Below are 18,713 nucleotides of genomic sequence, written 5' to 3'. Positions count from 1 at the left end.
GGGAGAGAGAGAGGAGGGAGGGAGAGAGAGAGAGGGGGAGGGAGAGAGAGAGGAGGGAGGGAGAGAGAGAGGGGGAGGGAGAGAGAGAGAGGGGGAGGGAGGGAGAGAGAGAGGAGGGAGGGAGAGAGAGAGGAGGAGGGAGAGAGAGAGGAGGGAGGGAGAGAGAGAGACTGTATATAAACATAATATGACATTTGTAATGTCTTTATTCTTTTGGAACGTCTGTATGTGTAATGTTTACTGTTCATTTTTACTGTTTATTTAACTTTTGTATATTATCTACCTCACTTGCTTTGGCAATGTTGACATATGTTTCCCATGACAATAAAGCCTCTTGAATTGAATTGGATTGTGAGATCCATCCTGGTTCTAGGGAACACAAGTCCCAACTAAGGGTTCCCCGTTGTCTTCCACGTTGGTTTCTGAAAGCTCTCATCTTTGGGATATAACATCAATCGTACGGACAGTATAAGTGTAGAGACCCAATCTGTAGCCGCCAGCCACGCCCTTCTGCCCTGGACTGTATATGCACATTCATGTCTATATTCAGCTTAAATACAGGACACAATATAATCACACTGCATAGCCCAGGATTTCTCTCTCTCTATCTATCTCTCTCACACACACACACACACACACACACACACACACACACACACACACACACACACACACACACACACACACACACACACACACACACACACACACACACACACACACACACACACACACACGGGTAGACCTAGAGGGTAAACGACGTGTCCAAATACTAATTTTAAAGACTTCTCAAATTCTCTTCCTTTTTCCTTTTGGAGTGTAGCTCAATGCTACCACACATTGTTCAATGCTACCACACATTACTCTGTTCTACCACACATTGTTCAATACTACCACACATTGTTCAATGCTACCACACATTGCTCTGTTCTACCACACATTGTTCAATGCTACCACACATTACTCTGTTCTACCACACATTGCTCTGTTCTACCACACATTGCTCTGTTCTACCACACATTGCTCTGTTCTACCACACATTGCTCTGTTCTACCACACATTGCTCTGTTCTACCACACATTGCTCTGTTCTACCACACATTGCTCTGTTCTACCACACATTGTTCAATGCTACCACACTTTGCTCTGTTCTACCACACATTGCTCTGTTCTACCACGCATTGCTCTGTTCTACCACACATTGTTCAATGCTCCCACACATTGCTCTGTTCTACCACACATTGCTCTGTTCTACCACACATTGTTCAATGCTACCACACTTTGCTCTGTTCTACCACACATTGTTCAATGCTACCACACATTACTCTGTTCTACCACACATTGCTCTGTTCTACCACACATTGCTCTGTTCTACCACACATTGCTCTGTTCTACCACACATTGCTCTGTTCTACCACACATTGCTCTGTTCTACCACACATTGCTCTGTTCTACCACACATTGCTCTGTTCTACCACACATTGCTCTGTTCTACCACACATTGCTCTGTTCTACCACACATTGCTCTGTTCTACCACACATTGCTCTGTTCTACCACACATTGTTCTGTTCTACCACACATTGCTCTGTTCTACCACACATTGTTCTGTTCTACCACACATTGTTCTGTTCTACCACACATTGTTCTGTTCTACCACACATTGCTCTGTTCTACCACACATTGCTCTGTTCTACCACACATTGTTCAATGCTACCACACATTGCTCTGTTCTACCACACATTGCTCTGTTCTACCACACATTGCTCTGTTCTACCACACATTGCTCTGTTCTACCACACATTGCTCTGTTCTACCACACATTGCTCTGTTCTACCACACATTGTTCTGTTCTACCACACATTGCTCTGTTCTACCACACATTGCTCTGTTCTACCACACATTGCTCTGTTCTACCACACATTGCTCTGTTCTACCACACATTGCTCTGTTCTACCACACATTGCTCTGTTCTACCACACATTGCTCTGTTCTACCACACATTGCTCTGTTCTACCACACATTGCTCTGTTCTACCACACATTGTTCAATGCTACCACACTTTGCTCTGTTCTACCACACATTGCTCTGTTCTACCACACATTGCTCTGTTCTACCACACATTGTTCAATGCTCCCACACATTGCTCTGTTCTACCACACATTGCTCTGTTCTACCACACATTGCTCTGTTCTACCACACATTGTTCAATGCTACCACACTTTGCTCTGTTCTACCACACATTGCTCTGTTCTACCACACATTGCTCTGTTCTACCACACATTGCTCTGTTCTACCACACATTGCTCTGTTCTACCACACATTGCTCTGTTCTACCACACATTGCTCTGTTCTACCACACATTGCTCTGTTCTACCACACATTGCTCTGTTCTACCACATTGCTCTGTTCTACCACACATTGTTCAATGCTACCACACATTGTTCAATGCTACCACACATTGCTCTGTTCTACCACACATTGCTCTGTTCTACCACACATTGCTCTGTTCTACCACACATTGCTCTGTTCTACCACACATTGCTCTGTTATACCACACATTGCTCTGTTCTACCACACATTGTTCAATGCTACCACACATTGTTCAATGCTACCACACATTGTTCAATGCTCCCACACATTGCTCTGTTCTACCACACATTGCTCTGTTCTACCACACATTGCTCTGTTCTACCACACATTGCTCTGTTCTACCACACATTGCTCTGTTCTACCACACATTGCTCTGTTCTACCACACATTGCTCTGTTCTACCACACATTGCTCTGTTCTACCACACATTGTTCAATGCTACCACACATTGTTCAATGCTACCACACATTGTTCAATGCTACCACACATTGTCCAATGCTACCACACATTGCTCTGTTCTACCACACATTGCTCTGTTCTACCACACATTGTTCAATGCTACCACACATTGTTCAATGCTACCACACATTGTCCAATGCTACCACACATTGCTCTGCTCTACCACACATTGCTCTGTTCTACCACACATTGTTCAATGCTACCACACATTGCTCTGTTCTACCACACATTGTTCAATGCTACCACACATTGTTCAATGCTACCACACATTGTTCAATGCTACCACACATTGCTCTGTTCTACCACACATTGTTCAATGCTACCACACATTGTTCAATGCTACCACACATTGTTCAATGCTATCACACATTGCTCTGTTCTACCACACATTGTTCAATGCTACCACACATTGTTCAATGCTCCCACACATTGTCCAATGCTACCACACATTGTTCAATGATACCACACATTGCTCTGTTCTACCACACATTGTTCAATGCTACCACACATTGCTCTGTTCTACCACACATTGTTCAATGCTACCACACATTGTTCAATGCTACCACACATTGTTCAATGCTACCACACATTGCTCTGTTCTACCTCTCATTGTGCAATGCTACCACACATTGTTCAATGCTACCACACATTGATCTGCTCTACCACACATTGATCTGTTCTCCCACACATTGTTCAATGCTACCACACATTGTTCAATTCTACCACACATTGTTCAATGCTACCACACATTGTTCAATGCTACCACACATTGTTCAATGCTACCACACATTGTTCAATTCTACCACACATTGTTCAATGCTACCACACATTGTTCAATGCTACCACACATTGTTCAATTCTACCACACATTGTTCAATGCTACCACACATTACTCTGTTCTACCACACATTGTTCAATGCTACCACACATTGTTCAATGCTACCACACATTGTTCAATGCTACCACACATTGCTCTGTTCTACCACACATTGTTCAATGCTACCACACATTGTTCAATGCTACCACACATTGCTCTGTTCTACCACACATTTCTAAATACTACCTCTGAATGTAGCATTACTTGTTTTGAAAGGACCTCTCTCTCTCTCTCTCTCTTTCTCTCTCTCTCTTTCTCTCTATCTCTCTCTCTCTGTCTCTCTCTCTTTCTCCCCCCCTCCTCTCTCTCTCTCTCTCTCTGTCTCTCTCTCTCTCTTTCTCCCTCCTCTCTCTCTTTCTCCCTCCTCTCTCTCTCTCTCTCTCTCTCTCTCTGTCTCTCTCTCTCTCTCTCTCTCTCTCTCTCTCTCTCTGTCTCTCTCTCTCTCTCTGTCTCTCTCTCTCTCTCTCTCTCTCTCTCTCTCTGTCTCTCTCTCTCTCTCTCTCTCTCTCTCTCTCTGTCTCTCTCTCTCTCTCTGTCTCTCTCTCTCTCTCTCTCTCTCTCTCTCTCTCTGTCTCTCTCTCTCTTTCTTTCTCTCTCTCGCTCTAAAGTGCCTGTAGACACAAGCTCAGCTCAGACACTTTTCAGCCACTGGACATCAGAGCCACAGCCCTGTGCTCTGTCACGTTGATCTGATGTCCCTCCCCTAGCTGGCTGATTGGATGTTATCTGGCACAGAGCCAACAGGGCTCCAAGATAATACCAGGATGTGATCCTGACTGCTCTTTTAGTTGAGACTTCAAAACGCTGCTAAACAGGGCACCATGAATCAACCATACTCAGACAGAATGGATTTGGAACGGTCGGTTGGGGAAGCCATTTTGGATTGAGTGAAGAGATATTCTGGGTTCTGCTGATTCCAACGTTTGTCTTATTCTCTTGCCTCAAACAGAAACACCATCCAAAGACTACGTCTGTAGCAGTTACACGACTCATCATGTTGAAGGATCTCTGAGGATCTTTCTGCTAGTTGGTATTGGAATAACGACCACTGACATTGAAATGCAGCTTTCATAAATGTCTGCCACCAAATGTAATGGTACTTGTCATCATGTGAAATCATTTGAATGTATATGTGGTGTGTAGTCTATATAGAGTAAAACACTGCCATACTGTTCGGTGTAATATGAATCAGATGTAGCTTTAAGGGTGGTCTCAATGGTCCCCTATTGCCTTTATATTTCTACTTTTGACCCTATGGGCCCTGATGAAAAGTAGAGCACTTCATAGGGAAAGGGCTGTCGTTTGAGACACAGGTCTTTATCTAGTGACATCATGTATAAAGAGAGTTGAGGGACAGACCACTTGTGCTCATCCTTCCAATGTTATCATTGAGTTGTTGACCTCTCCATGGACTGGGGGCCGACTGTCTCGATCCCTCTCTCTGTCTCTATCTCCATAACCCTCTCTCTCCCTCTCTCCCTCTCTTTCTCTGTTCCTCTCTTTCTCTGTTCCTCTCTCTCTCTATCTCTCAATCTCCCTCTCTCTCTCTCTCTCTCTCTCTCTCTTTCTCTCTCTCTCTCTCCCTCTATCCCTCTCTCTCTCTATGTCTCTCTCTATGTCTCTCTGTCTCTCTCTCTCTCTCTATGTCTCTCCTCTCTCTGCTGCTGGGCCTAGCTGTCTGCTGGATTAAGGCCATTCAAAGTCACACAACCCCCTCTGGTGGCTGGGAGTGAGAATGAGGTTTTGGGGATACATTGTAGAATAATAGTGAAGACATCAAAACTATGAAATAGCACATATGGAATCATGTAGTAAACAAACAAGTGTTCAACAAATCAAAATATATTTTATATTTGAGATTCTTCAAATACCCACCATTTGCCTTGATGACAGCTTTGTACACTTTTGGCATTCTCTCAACCAGCTTCATGAGGTAGTCACCTGGAATGCATTTCAATTAACAGGTGTGCCTTGTTAAAAGTGAATTTGTAGAATTTCCTTCCTTCTTAATGCGTATGAGCCAATCACTTGTGTTGTTTCAAGGTAGGGGTGGTATACAGAAGATAGCCCTATTTGGTAAAAGTCAATATCATAGCAAGAACAGCTCAAATAAGCAAAGAGAAATGACACTCCATCATTACTTTAAGACATGAAGGTCAGTCAATCTGGAAAATTTCAAGAACTTTGAAAGTGTCTTAAAGTGCAGTCGCAAAAACCATCAAGCGCTATGATGAAACTGGCTCTCACAGGAAAGGAAGACACAGAGTTTCCTCTGCTGCAGAGGATAAGTTCATTAGAGTTACCAGCCTCAGAAATTGCGACCCAAATAAATTCTTCACAGAGTTCAAGTAAAAGACACATCTCAACATCAACTGTTCAGAGGAGACTGTGTGAATCAGGCCTTCATGGTCGAATTGCTGCAAATAAACCACCACTAAAGGACACCGATAAGAAGAAGAGACTTGCTTGGTCCAAGAAACACGAGCAATGGACACCAGTTCAAATCAAATCAAATCAAATTTATTTATATAGCCCTTCGTACATCAGCTGATATCTCAAAGTGCTGTACAGAAACCCAGCCTAAAACCCCAAACAGCAAGCAATGCAGGTGTAGAAGCACGGTGGCTAGGAAAAACTCCCTAGAAAGGCCAATACCTAGGAAGAAACCTAGAGAGGAACCAGGCTATGTGGGGTGGCCAGTCCTCTTCTGGCTGTGCCGGGTGGAGATTATAACAGAACATGGCCAAGATGTTCAAATGTTCATAAATGACCAGCATGGTCGAATAATAATAAGGCAGAACAGTTGAAACTAGAGCAGCAGCACAGTCAGGTGGAAGTTGAAACTGGAGCAGCAGCATGGCCAGGTGGACTGGGGACAGCAAGGAGTCATCATGTCAGGTAGTCCTGGGGCATGGTCCTAGGGCTCAGGTCCTCCGAGAGAGAGAAAGAAAGAGAGAAGGAGAGAATTAGAGAACGCACACTTAGATTCACACAGGACACCGAATAGGACAGGAGAAGTACTCCAGATATAACAAACTGACCCCAGCCCCCCGACACATAAACTACTGCAGCATAAATACTGGAGGCTGAGACAGGAGGGGTCAGGAGACACTGTGGCCCCATCCGAGGACACCCCCGGACAGGGTCAAACAGGAAGGATATAACCCCACCCACTTTGCCAAAGCACAGCCCCCACACCACTAGAGGGATATCTTCAACCACCAACTTACCATCCTGAGACAAGGCTGAGTATAGCCCACAAAGATCTCCGCCACGGCACAACCCAAGGGGGGGGGCGCCAACCCAGACAGGATGACCACAACAGTGAATCAACCCACTCAGGTGACGCACCCCCTCCAGGGACGGCATGAGAGAGCCCCAGCAAGCCAGTGACTCAGCCCCTGTAATAGGGTTAGAGGCAGAGAATCCCAGTGGAAAGAGGGGAACCGGCCAGGCAGAGACAGCAAGGGCGGTTCGTTGCTCCAGAGCCTTTCCGTTCACCTTCCCACTCCTGGGCCAGACTACACTCAATCATATGACCCACTGAAGAGATGAGTCTTCAGTAAAGACTTAAAGGTTGAGACCGAGTTTGCGTCTCTGACATGGGTAGGCAGACCGTTCCATAAAAGCCCTGCCTCCAGCTGTTTGCTTAGAAATTCTAGGGACAATTAGGAGGCCTGCGTCTTGTGACCGTAGCGTACGTGTAGGTATGTACGGCAGGACCAAATCAGAGAGATAGGTAGGAGCAAGCCCATGTAATGCTTTGTAGGTTAGCAGTAAAACCTTGAAATCAGCCCTTGCTTTGACAGGAAGCCAGTGTAGAGAGGCTAGCACTGGAGTAATATGATCAAATTTTTTGGTTCTAGTCAGGATTCTAGCAGCCGTATTTAGCACTAACTGAAGTTTATTTAGTGCTTTATCCGGGTAGCCGGAAAATAGAGCATTGCAGTAGTCTAACCTAGAAGTGACAAAAGCATGGATTAATTTTTCTGCCACATTTTTGGACAGAAAGTTTCTGATTTTTGCAATGTTACGTAGATGGAAAAAAGCTGTCCTCGAAATGGTCTTGATATGTTCTTCAAAAGAGAGATCAGGGTCCAGAGTAACGCCGAGGTCCTTCACAGTTTTATTTGAGACGACTGTACAACCATTAAGATTAATTGTCAGATTCAACAGAAGATCTCTTTGTTTCTTGGGACCTAGAACAAGCATCTCTGTTTTGTCCGAGTTTAATAGTAGAAAGTTTGCAGCCATCCACTTCCTTATGTCTGAAACACATGCTTCTAGCGAGGGCAATTTTGGGGCTTCACCATGTTTCATTGAAATGTACAGCTGTGTGTCATCCGCACAGCAGTGAAAGTTTACATTATGTTTTCGAATAACATCCCCAAGAGGTAAAATATATAGTGAAAACAATAGTGGTCCTAAAACGGAACCTTGAGGAACACCGAAATTTACAGTTGATTTGTCAGAGGACAAACCATTCACAGAGACAAACTGATATCTTTCCGACAGATAAGATCTAAACCAGGCCAGAACATGTCCGTGTAGACCAATTTGGGTTTCCAATCTCTCCAAAAGAATGTGGTGATCGATGGTATCAAAAGCAGCACTAAGGTCTAGGAGCACGAGGACAGATGCAGAGCCTCGGTCCGATGCCATTAAAATGTCATTTACCACCTTCACAAGTGCCGTCTCAGTGCTATGATGGGGTCTAAAACCAGACTGAAGCATTTCGTATACATTGTTTGTCTTCAGGAAGGCAGTGAGTTGCTGCGCAACAGCCTTCTCTAAAATTTTTGAGAGGAATGGAAGATTCGATATAGGCCGATAGTTTTTTATATTTTCTGGGTCAAGGTTTGGCTTTTTCAAGAGAGGCTTTATTACTGCCACTTTTAGTGAGTTTGGTACACATCCAGTGGATAGAGAGCCGTTTATTATGTTCAACATAGGAGGGCCAAGCACAGGAAGCGGCTCTTTCAGTAGTTTAGTTGGAATAGGGTCCAGTATGCAGCTTGAAGGTTTAGAGGCCATGATTATTTTCATCATTGTGTCAAGAGATATAGTACTAAAACACTTGAGCGTCTCCCTTGATCCTAGGTCCTGGCAGAGTTGTGCAGACTCAGGACAACTGAGGTTTGGAGGAATACGCAGGTTTAAAGAGGAGTCCGTAATTTGCTTTCTAATAATCATAATCTTTTCCTCAAAGAAGTTCATGAATTTATCACTGCTAAAGTGAAAGTCATCCTCTCTTGGGGAATGCTGCTTTTTAGTTAGCTTTGCGACAGTATTAAAAAGGAATTTCGGATTGTTCTTATTTTCCTCAATTAAGTTAGAAAAATAGGATGATCGAGCAGCAGTAAGGGCTCTACGGTACTGCACGGTGCCGTCCTTCCAAGCTAGTCGGAAGACTTCCAGTTTGGTGTGGCGTCATTTCCGTTCCAATTTTCTGGAAGCTTGCTTCAGAGCTCGGGTATTTTCTGTGTACCAGGGAGCTAGTTTCTTATGAGACATTTTTTTAGTTTTTAGGGGTGCAACTGCATCTAGGGTATTGCGCAAGGTTAGATTGAGATCCTCAGTTAGGTGGTTAACTGATTTTTGTCCTCTGGCGTCCTTGGGTAGGCAGAGGGAGTCTGGAAGGGCATCAAGGAATCTTTGTGTTGTCTGTGAATTTATAGCATGACTTTTGATGTTCCTTGGTTGGGGTCTAAGCAGATTATTTGTTGCAATTGCAAACGTAATAAAATGGTGGTCCGATAGTCCAGGATTATGAGGAAAAACATTAAGATCCACCACATTTATTCCATGGGACAAAACTAGGTCCAGCGTATGACTGTGACAGTGAGTGGGTCCAGAGACATGTTGGACAAAACCCACTGAGTCGATGATGGCTCCGAAAGCCTTTTGGAGTGGGTCTGTGGACTTTTCCATGTGAATATTAAAGTCACCAAAGATTAGAATATTATCTGCTATGACTACAAGGTCCAGTTGACATCTGTCTTTTGGTCTGATGAGTACTTATTTGAGATTTTTGGTTCCAACCGCCATATCTTTGTAAAATGCAAAGTTAGTGAACGGATGATCTCTGCATATGTGTGGTTCCCACCGTGAAGCATGGAGGAGGAGGTGTGGGGGTGCTTTGATAGTGATATTGTCTGCGATTTATTTAGAATTAAGGCACACTTAACCAGCATGGCTAAAACAGCATTCTGCAGCAATACGTCATCCCATCTGGTTTGTGTGGGGGTGCTTTGCTGGTGACATTGTCCTGTTGTTTTTCAACAGGACAATGACCCAACACACCTCCAGGCTGTGTAACGGCTATTTGACCAAGAAGGAGAGTGATGGAGTGCTGCATCAGATGACCTGGTCTCCACAATCACCCAACCTCTACCCAATTGAGATGGTTAGGGATGAGTTGGACCGCAGAGTGAAGGATAAGCAGCCAACAAGTGCTCAGCATATGTGGGAACTCCTTCAAGACTGTTGGAAAAGCATTCCAGGTGAAGTTGGTTGAGAGAATGCCAAGAGTGTGCAAAGCTGTCAATAAGTCAAAGGGTGGCTACTTTGAAGAATAGTACATTTTTACACTTTTTTTGGTTACTACATGTTGCATGTGTGTTATTTCATACTATCTTTACTTTCATGCTACATTGAAGAAAATAGTCAAACATAAAGAAAAGCCCTTGAATGAGGTGTGTCCAAACTTTGGACTGGTAAATTATGTTCAAACTACTGGTCTCTGTGTGTCTCTAATGGTTGTTCTTCTCTCTGGCTGCGTTTAGACAGGCAGCCCAATTCTGATCTTATTTTCACTAATTGGGCTATTGACCAATCAGATCTGAAAAAGATTGAATGTGAAAATATCTGAGGTGATTACTCAAAAGACTAATTGATGGAAAATATCTTTGAGCCCAAAACTTAGACTAAGAGTCGAATGGTTGTTCTCTCTGTGGCTGTTGTTCTCTGTGTCTCTAATGGCTGTTGTTCTCTGTGTCTCTAATGGCTGTTGTTCTCTGTGTGTATCTAATGGCTGTCGTTTTCTTTGTGTCTCTATTGGCTGTTACTCTCTGTGTCTCTCTAATGGTTGTTACTCTCTGTGTCTCTAATGGTTGTTACTCTCTGTGTCTCTAATGGTTGTTACTCTCTGTGTCTATAATGGTTGTTACTCTCTGTGTCTCTAATGGTTGTTACTCTCTGTGTCTCTAATGGCTGTTGTTCTCTGTGTCTCTAATGGCTGTTGTTCTCTGTGTCTCTAATGGCTGTTGTTCTCTGTGTAATGGCTGTTGTTCTCTGTGTGTATCTAATGGCTGTTGTTCTCTGTGTGTATCTAATGGCTGTCGTTTTCTTTGTGTCTCTATTGGCTGTTACTCTCTGTGTCTCTGATGGTTGTTACTCTCTGTGTATATTTTATGGCTGTTGTTCTCTGTGTTTCTGATGGCTGCTACTCTCTGTGTCACTAATTGCTGTTACTCTCTCTGTCTCTGTAATGGCTGTTGTTCTCTCTGTGTCTCTAATGGCTGTTGTTCTCTGTGTCTCTAATGGCTGTTGTTCTCTCTGTGTCTCTAATGGCCGTTGTTCTCTCTCTGTCGCTAATTGGATGTTGTCCTCTCTGTTTCTAATGGCTGTTGTTCTCTGTGTCTCTATTGGCTGTTGTTCTCTCTGTGTCTCTAATGGCTGTTGTTCTCTCTGTGTCTCTAATGGCTGTTGTTCTCTCTGTGTCTCTAATGGCTGTTGGTCTCTCTGTGTCTCTAATGGCTGTTGTTCTCTCTCTGTCTCTAATGGCTGTTGTTCTCTGTATCACTAATGGCTGTTGTTCTCTCTGTTTCTCTAATGGTTGTTACTCTCTGTGTCTCTAATGGTTGTTATTCTCTGTGTCTCTAATGGTTGTTGTTCTCTGTATCACTAATGGCTATTGTTCTCTCTGTGTCTCTAATGGCTGTTGTTCTCTGTGTCTCTATTGGCTGTTCTCTGTGTCTCTAATGGCTGTTGTTCTCTGTATCACTAATGGGTGTTGTTCTCTGTGTCACTAATGGCTGTTGGTCTCTCTGTATCACTAATGGCTGTTGTTCTCTGTGTCTCTAATGGCTGTTGTTCTCTCTGTGTCTCTAATGGCTGTTGTTCTCTTTGTGTCTCTAATGACTGTTGTTCTCCCTGCAGGCGAAGCGAGCAGTTCAGAGAGGGGCGACGGCTGTCATTTTTGACGTGTCTGAAAACTCTGATGCCATTGATCAGGTCAGTACACACACACACACAGACACACACACACACACATGGTTTCCATGTTTCCATTCACCCATTGGGCACTCACATTCTAAGTCTCCACTCAAGAATGGTGGTGGAATGTATAGCGGCCATTTAACGGGCACCTGAGCAACTCTTTTTGTGTGTTTTTGCGCGGTTCTTAACTACATTTTGACATAGTGTTACCGCCATCGTTTTCTATGAATGAATAGAGCGTCTGGCCATCAGAACAGTGATCACTACCCTTGATTTGGATGAAGATTTCTACTTCAAGGGTCTGTCAGAGCAGGACATACTGCTCACCTCGGACCAGGCCCTCCCTCCCCGACACTCTGAAGAGAAAGAGACGGCGATAGAGGACAACATACGGGCACCCTGATGAAACTGCGACTGTAAATAAACCGTCTCTTCCCGATGTTCTATTAGTGAATGAACAACCACCAGAGAACAAACTGGGCGAGCTCCGTTCAAGACTATCCTGAAGAACTGTAATATGTTTCTAGGAAACTTGACTGAACAAGGCCATGGATAATATTCACGTAGCTTGTCTTTCTATGCATCGGCAGGACAGAACGGCAGCGTCGGGTCAAGAGGGTTGGTATGTTTCTTTGTTAACAACAACAGCAATCTGGAGATTCTGCTCACCTGATTTAGAGTGTCTCATGATAAGCTGTAGACCACACTATTTACAAATAGAGTTTTCCTCTATAGTTTTCGTAGCCTTCTATTTACCACCACAAATCGGTGCTGGCACTAAGACCGCACTCAACAAGCTGTATGAGGCCACTCAACCAGCTGTATAAGGCCACTCAACCAGCTGTATAAGGCCACTCAACCAGCTGTATAAGGCCATAAGCAAACAAGAAAACACTCATCCAGAGGAGGCACTTCTAGTGGCCGGTGATTTTAATGCAGGAAAACTGAAATCCATCTTACCTCATTTCTACCAGCATGTCACCTGTGCAACTAGAGCCGAAAAAACTCTAGATCACCTCTACCACCAATAAGAAGAAGAGACTTGCTTGGGCCAAGAAACACGAGCAATAGACAATAGACCGGTGGAAATCTGTCTTTTGGTCTGATGAGATTTTTGGTTCAAACCGCCATGTCTTTGTCATACGCAGAGTAAGTGAACGGATGATCTCTGCATGTGTGGTTCCCACCGTGAAGCATGGAGGAGGAGGTGTGATGGTGTGCAGATGCTTTGCTGGTGACACTGTCTGTGATTTATTTAGAATTTAAGGCACACTTAACCAGCATGGCTACCACAGCATTCTGCAGCGATACGCCGTCCCATCTGGTTTGCGCTTAGTGGGACTATGATATGTTTTTCAACAGGACAATGACCCAAAACACACCTCCAGGCTGTGTAAGGGCTATTTGACCAAGAAGGAGAGTGATGGAGTGCTGCATCAGATGACCTGGCCTCCACAATCACCTGACCTCAACCCAATTGAGATGGTTTGGGATGAGTTGGACTGCAGTGATGGAAAAGCAGCCAACAAGTGCTCACCATATGTGGGAACTCCTTCAAGACTGTTGGAAAAGCATTCCTCATGAAGCTGGTTGAGAGATTGCCAAGAGTGTGCAAAGCTGTCATTAATTAAGGAAGAAGGGTGGTTATTTTCAAGAATCTAAAATCTATTTTAATTTGTTTAACACTTTTTTGTTTACTACATAATTACATATGTGTTATTTCATAGTTTTGATGTCTTCACTATTATTCTACAATGTAGAAAATAGTCAAATTAAAGAAAAACCCTTGAATGAGTAGGTGTGTCCGAACTTTTGACTGGTACCATACACATCCCAAACAGAAGCCATGGATTACATCTGCACTGCGCTAAAGGCCAGAGCTGCCACTTTCTACAGCAATATAACAAAGAGCCCAGAACAAAAAGATATACAAGACATATTACAAATCCTTGAATCAGTAGTCAAAGACTATCAGAATCCTGTGGATACCCCAATTACACAAGAAGAATTATTGGAAAAACTACGCACTCTCCAACCCAAAAAGGCCTGTGGTGCGGATGCTATTTTAAATGAAATCATCAAAAATGCAGAACACAAATTCAAATTGGCTATACTCAAACTCTTCAACATTTTCCCCACTGCAGGTATTTTCCCCGATATTTGGAACCAGGGATTGATCACAATCTATAAAAATGGAGACAAATTTGACCCAAATAATTACAGAGGAATTTGCGTTAAAAGCAACTTGGGGAAAATTCTCTGCAGTATTATAAATAGCAGACTACACCAGAAGCCAAATTATCGTACAACAGACCACATTTACACCCTCCACACTCTAATTGATAAACAAGTAAACCAAAAACAAAGGCAAAATCTACTCGTGTTTTGTTGATTTCAAGAAAGCATTTGATTCAATTTGGCATGAAGGTCTTTTTTATAAACTAATAGAAAGCGGTATTGGAGGGAAAACATGATTTTATTAAATCAATGTACACTAAAAACAAATGTGCGGTTAAAATTGGCAACAGGCAAACAAACTTCTGCTCTCAGAGACGGGGAGTGAAACAGGGCTGCCCAATATTTCCAACACTATTTAACATCTACATGAATGAATTGGCAAAAACATTACAAGAATCGGCAGCACCTGGTATCACCCTACACAACACTGAAATCAAGTGTCTGCTGTATGCAGATGACCTGGTGCTGCTGTCTCCCACTAAGGAGGGTCTGCTGTACGCAGATGACCTGGTGCTGCTGTCTCCCACTAAGGAGGGTCTGCTGTAGACAGATGACCTGGTGCTGCTGTCTCCCACTAAGGAGGGTCTGCTGTATGCAGATGACCTGGTGCTGCTGTCTCCCACTAAGGAGGGTCTGCTGTACGCAGATGACCTGGTGCTGCTGTCTCCCACTAAGGAGGGTCTGCTGTAGACAGATGACCTGGTGCTTCTGTCTCCCACTAAAGAGGGTCTGCTGTAGACAGATGACCTGGTGCTTCTGTCACCCACTAAGGAGGGTCTGCTGTAGACAGATGACCTGGTGCTGCTGTCTCCCACTAAAGAGGGTCTGCTGTAGACAGATGACCTGGTGCTGCTGTCTCCCACTAAAGAGGGTCTGCTGTAGACAGATGACCTGGTGCTGCTGTCTCCCACTAAAGAGGGGTTACAGCAGCACCTAGATCGTCTTCACAGGTTCTGTCAGACCTGGGCTCTGACCGTTAACCACAGGTTCTGTCAGACCTGGGCTCTGACCGTTAACCACAGGTTCTGTCAGACCTGGGCTCTGACCGTTAACCACCGTTAATATTCATATTTTTCCGTCATTGTCTTTTGATGAACGAAAACATGTTCTATCATAGTAGCTCAAAATTGATCAGAAATTACTACTCTGCTTTGCTCTTTGCAATTTAGTTTTTTGTTCTTCCTCCTCCTTGTACCCCTATTTTTACAGTACTGTACCCTGCATCTCACAAACTTGTCCTTTGTCTCTGTGATACTGTAAATCTTGTTCTTTGTTGATATGAACCTGCAACCAGTCAAAATCTACTGAGCAGTCAGTACTGTTAATAAATGGAAAGCACAATGTTCAGGGCCATACAATGTGTCCATTGTACAGTATACAGCCTACAATGCACTGTACTACAGTATCCATTCTCAGACGTTCTCCTTCCCACCTTCAACAACCTGTTTGGTCTCTGAACTGGCTTATATTGGTTGTGTCGCATCATATGAAACAGGTTAAATCAATTTTGAGTGGTTGTGTTCAATCAATGACATGTGTTCTCTATTTGTATTTGATTGTTGCCACTTGTGTTTACCAGTATGGATGACATGTGCATTAGAGTGCAGAATGTGTTTACCAGTATGGATGACATGTGCATTAGAGTGCAGAATGTGTTTACCAGTATGGATGACATGTGCATTAGAGTGCAGAATGTGTTTACCAGTATGGGTGACATGTGCATTAGAGTGCAGAATGTGTTTACCAGTATGGATGACATGTGCATTAGAGTGCAGAATGTGTTTACCAGTATGGATGACATGTGCATTAGAGTGCAGAATGTGTTTACCAGTATGGATGACATGTGCATTAGAGTGCAGAATGTGTTTACCAGTATGGATGACATGTGCATTAGAGTGCAGAATGTGTTTACCAGTATGGATGACATGTGCATTAGAGTGCAGAATGTGTTTACCAGTATGGATGACATGTGCATTAGAGTGCAGAATGTGTTTACCAGTATGGATGACATGTGCATTAGAGTGCAGAATGTGTTTACCAGTATGGATGACATGTGCATTAGAGTGCAGAATGTGTTTACCAGTATGGATGACATCAAATCAAATCAAATCAAATTTATTTATATAGCCCTTCGTACATCAGCTGATATCTCAAAGTGCTGTACAGAAACCCAGCCTAAAACCCCAAACAGCAAGCAATGCAGGTGTAGAAGCACGGTGGCTAGGAAAAACTCCCTAGAAAGGCCAATACCTAGGAAGAAACCTAGAGAGGAACCAGGCTATGTGGGGTGGCCAGTCCTCTTCTGGCTGTGCCGGGTGGAGATTATAACAGAACATGGTCAAGATGTTCAATGTTCATAAATGACCAGCATGGTCGAATAATAATAAGGCAGAACAGTTGAAACTAGAGCAGCAGCACAGTCAGGTGGAAGTTGAAACTGGAGCAGCAGCATGGCCAGGTAGACTGGGGACAGCAAGGAGTCATCATGTCAGGTAGTCCTGGGGCATGGTCCTAGGGCTCAGGTCAGTTGAAACTGGAACAGCAGCATGGCCAGGTGGACTGGGGACAGCAAGGAGTCATCATGTCAGGTAGTCCTGGGGCATGGTCCTAGGGCTCAGGTCCTCCGAGAGAGAGAAAGAAAGAGAGAAGGAGAGAATTAGAGAACGCACACTTAGATTCACACAGGACACCGAATAGGACAGGAGAAGTACTCCAGATATAACAAACTGACCCCAGCCCCCCGACACATAAACTACTGCAGCATAAATACTGGAGGCTGAGACAGGAGGGGTCAGGAGACACTGTGGCCCCATCCGAGGACACCCCCGGACAGGGCCAAACAGGAAGGATATAACCCCACCCACTTTGCCAAAGCACAGCCCCCACACCACTAGAGGGATATCTTCAACCACCAACTTACCATCCTGAGACAAGGCTGAGTATAGCCCACAAAGATCTCCGCCACGGCACAATGACATGTGCATTAGAGTGTAGAATGTGTTTACCAGTATGGATGACATGTGCATTAGAGTGCAGAATGTGTTTACCAGTATGGATGACATGTGCATTAGAGTGCAGAATGTGTTTTGAGAATGAGAATGTGTTTAGAGTTTTGCTGAAAGGTCTACGTGAGATCTGCAAATTGTGTGTTACCATGTGAAATGGTTTAAGGTTTTGACAACAGACTGCATAATTAGCTAAATGAGTCCAGGCAACTGAGAACTTTGTTCAGCCAATGGGTTTTAGTGTTTTAGCAACTGAGAACGTTGTTCAGCCAATGGGTTTTAGTGTTTTAGCAATTGAGAAAAACTGTAATGAACTTGCCATGTCAATAAAGTCAATTGAATAGAGAGAGAGAGAGAGAGAGAGAGAGAGAGAGAGAGAGAGAGAGAGAGAGAGAGACAGACAGACAGACAGACAGACAGACAGACAGACAGACAGACAGACAGACAGACAGACAGACAGACAGACAGACAGACAGACAGACAGACAGACAGACAGACAGACAGACAGACAGACAGACAGACAGACAGACAGACAGACAGACAGACAGACAGACAGACAGACAGACAGACAGACAGACAGACAGACAGACAGACAGACAGACAGACAGACAGACAGACAGACAGACAGACAGACAGACAGACAGACAGACAGACAGACAGACAGACAGACAGACAGACAGACAGACAGACAGACAGACAGACAGACAGACAGACAGACAGACAGACAGACAGACAGACAGACAGACAGACAGACAGACAGACAGACAGACAGACAGACAGACAGACAGACAGACAGACAGACAGACAGACAGACAGACAGACAGACAGACAGACAGACAGACAGACAGACAGACAGACAGACAGACAGACAGACAGACAGACAGACAGACAGACAGACAGACAGACAGACAGACAGACAGACAGACAGACAGACAGACAGACAGACAGACAGACAGACAGACAGACAGACAGACAGACAGACAGACAGACAGACAGACAGACAGACAGACAGACAGACAGACAGACAGACAGACAGACAGAAGACAGACAGACAGACAGACAGACAGACAGACAGACAGACAGACAGACAGACAGACAGACAGACAGACAGACAGACAGACAGACAGACAGACAGACAGACAGACAGACAGACAGACAGACAGACAGACAGACAGACAGACAGACAGACAGAGAGAGAGAGAGGAGAGAGAGAGAGAGAGAGAGAGAGAGAGAGAGAGAGAGAGAGAGAGAGAGAGAGAGAGAGAGAGAGAGAGAGAGAGAGAGAGAGAGGGGCCAATTAGGATCTGGCAAAAAATACTTGAATCAGTTATAGAACCCATTGCCCTTATTGGTTGTGAGGTCTGGGGTCCGCTCACCAACCAAGAATTCACAAAATTGGACAAACACCAAATTGAGACTCTGCATGCAGAATTCTGCAAAAATATCCACAGTGTACAGTGTAAAACACCAAATAATGCATGCAGAGCAGGATTAGACCGATACACGCTAATGATCAAAATCCAGAAAAGAGCTCTCTTCCTGCC

At 44.1% G+C, this 18,713-nt stretch overlaps 1 protein-coding gene across 1 annotated transcript in view; it reads left to right on the top strand.

Annotated features, from left to right (window-relative positions):
- Positions 1-18,713, top strand: part of LOC109894957 (E3 ubiquitin-protein ligase znrf3) — a 54,221-nt gene that overhangs the window by 7,193 nt on the left and 28,315 nt on the right. The window contains exon 3 of the mRNA XM_031829495.1: positions 11,867-11,941. Within this exon, the coding sequence (XP_031685355.1) occupies positions 11,867-11,941 (75 nt within the window). The remainder of the gene's footprint in view (positions 1-11,866; positions 11,942-18,713) is intronic.

The sequence above is a fragment of the Oncorhynchus kisutch genome, linkage group LG8, assembly GCF_002021735.2.
Source record: "Oncorhynchus kisutch isolate 150728-3 linkage group LG8, Okis_V2, whole genome shotgun sequence".
Taxonomy (NCBI): Eukaryota; Metazoa; Chordata; class Actinopteri; order Salmoniformes; family Salmonidae; genus Oncorhynchus; species Oncorhynchus kisutch.
The sequence above is the reverse complement of the archived record's forward strand: the minus strand, read 5'-3'. Positions and strand labels throughout refer to the sequence as shown.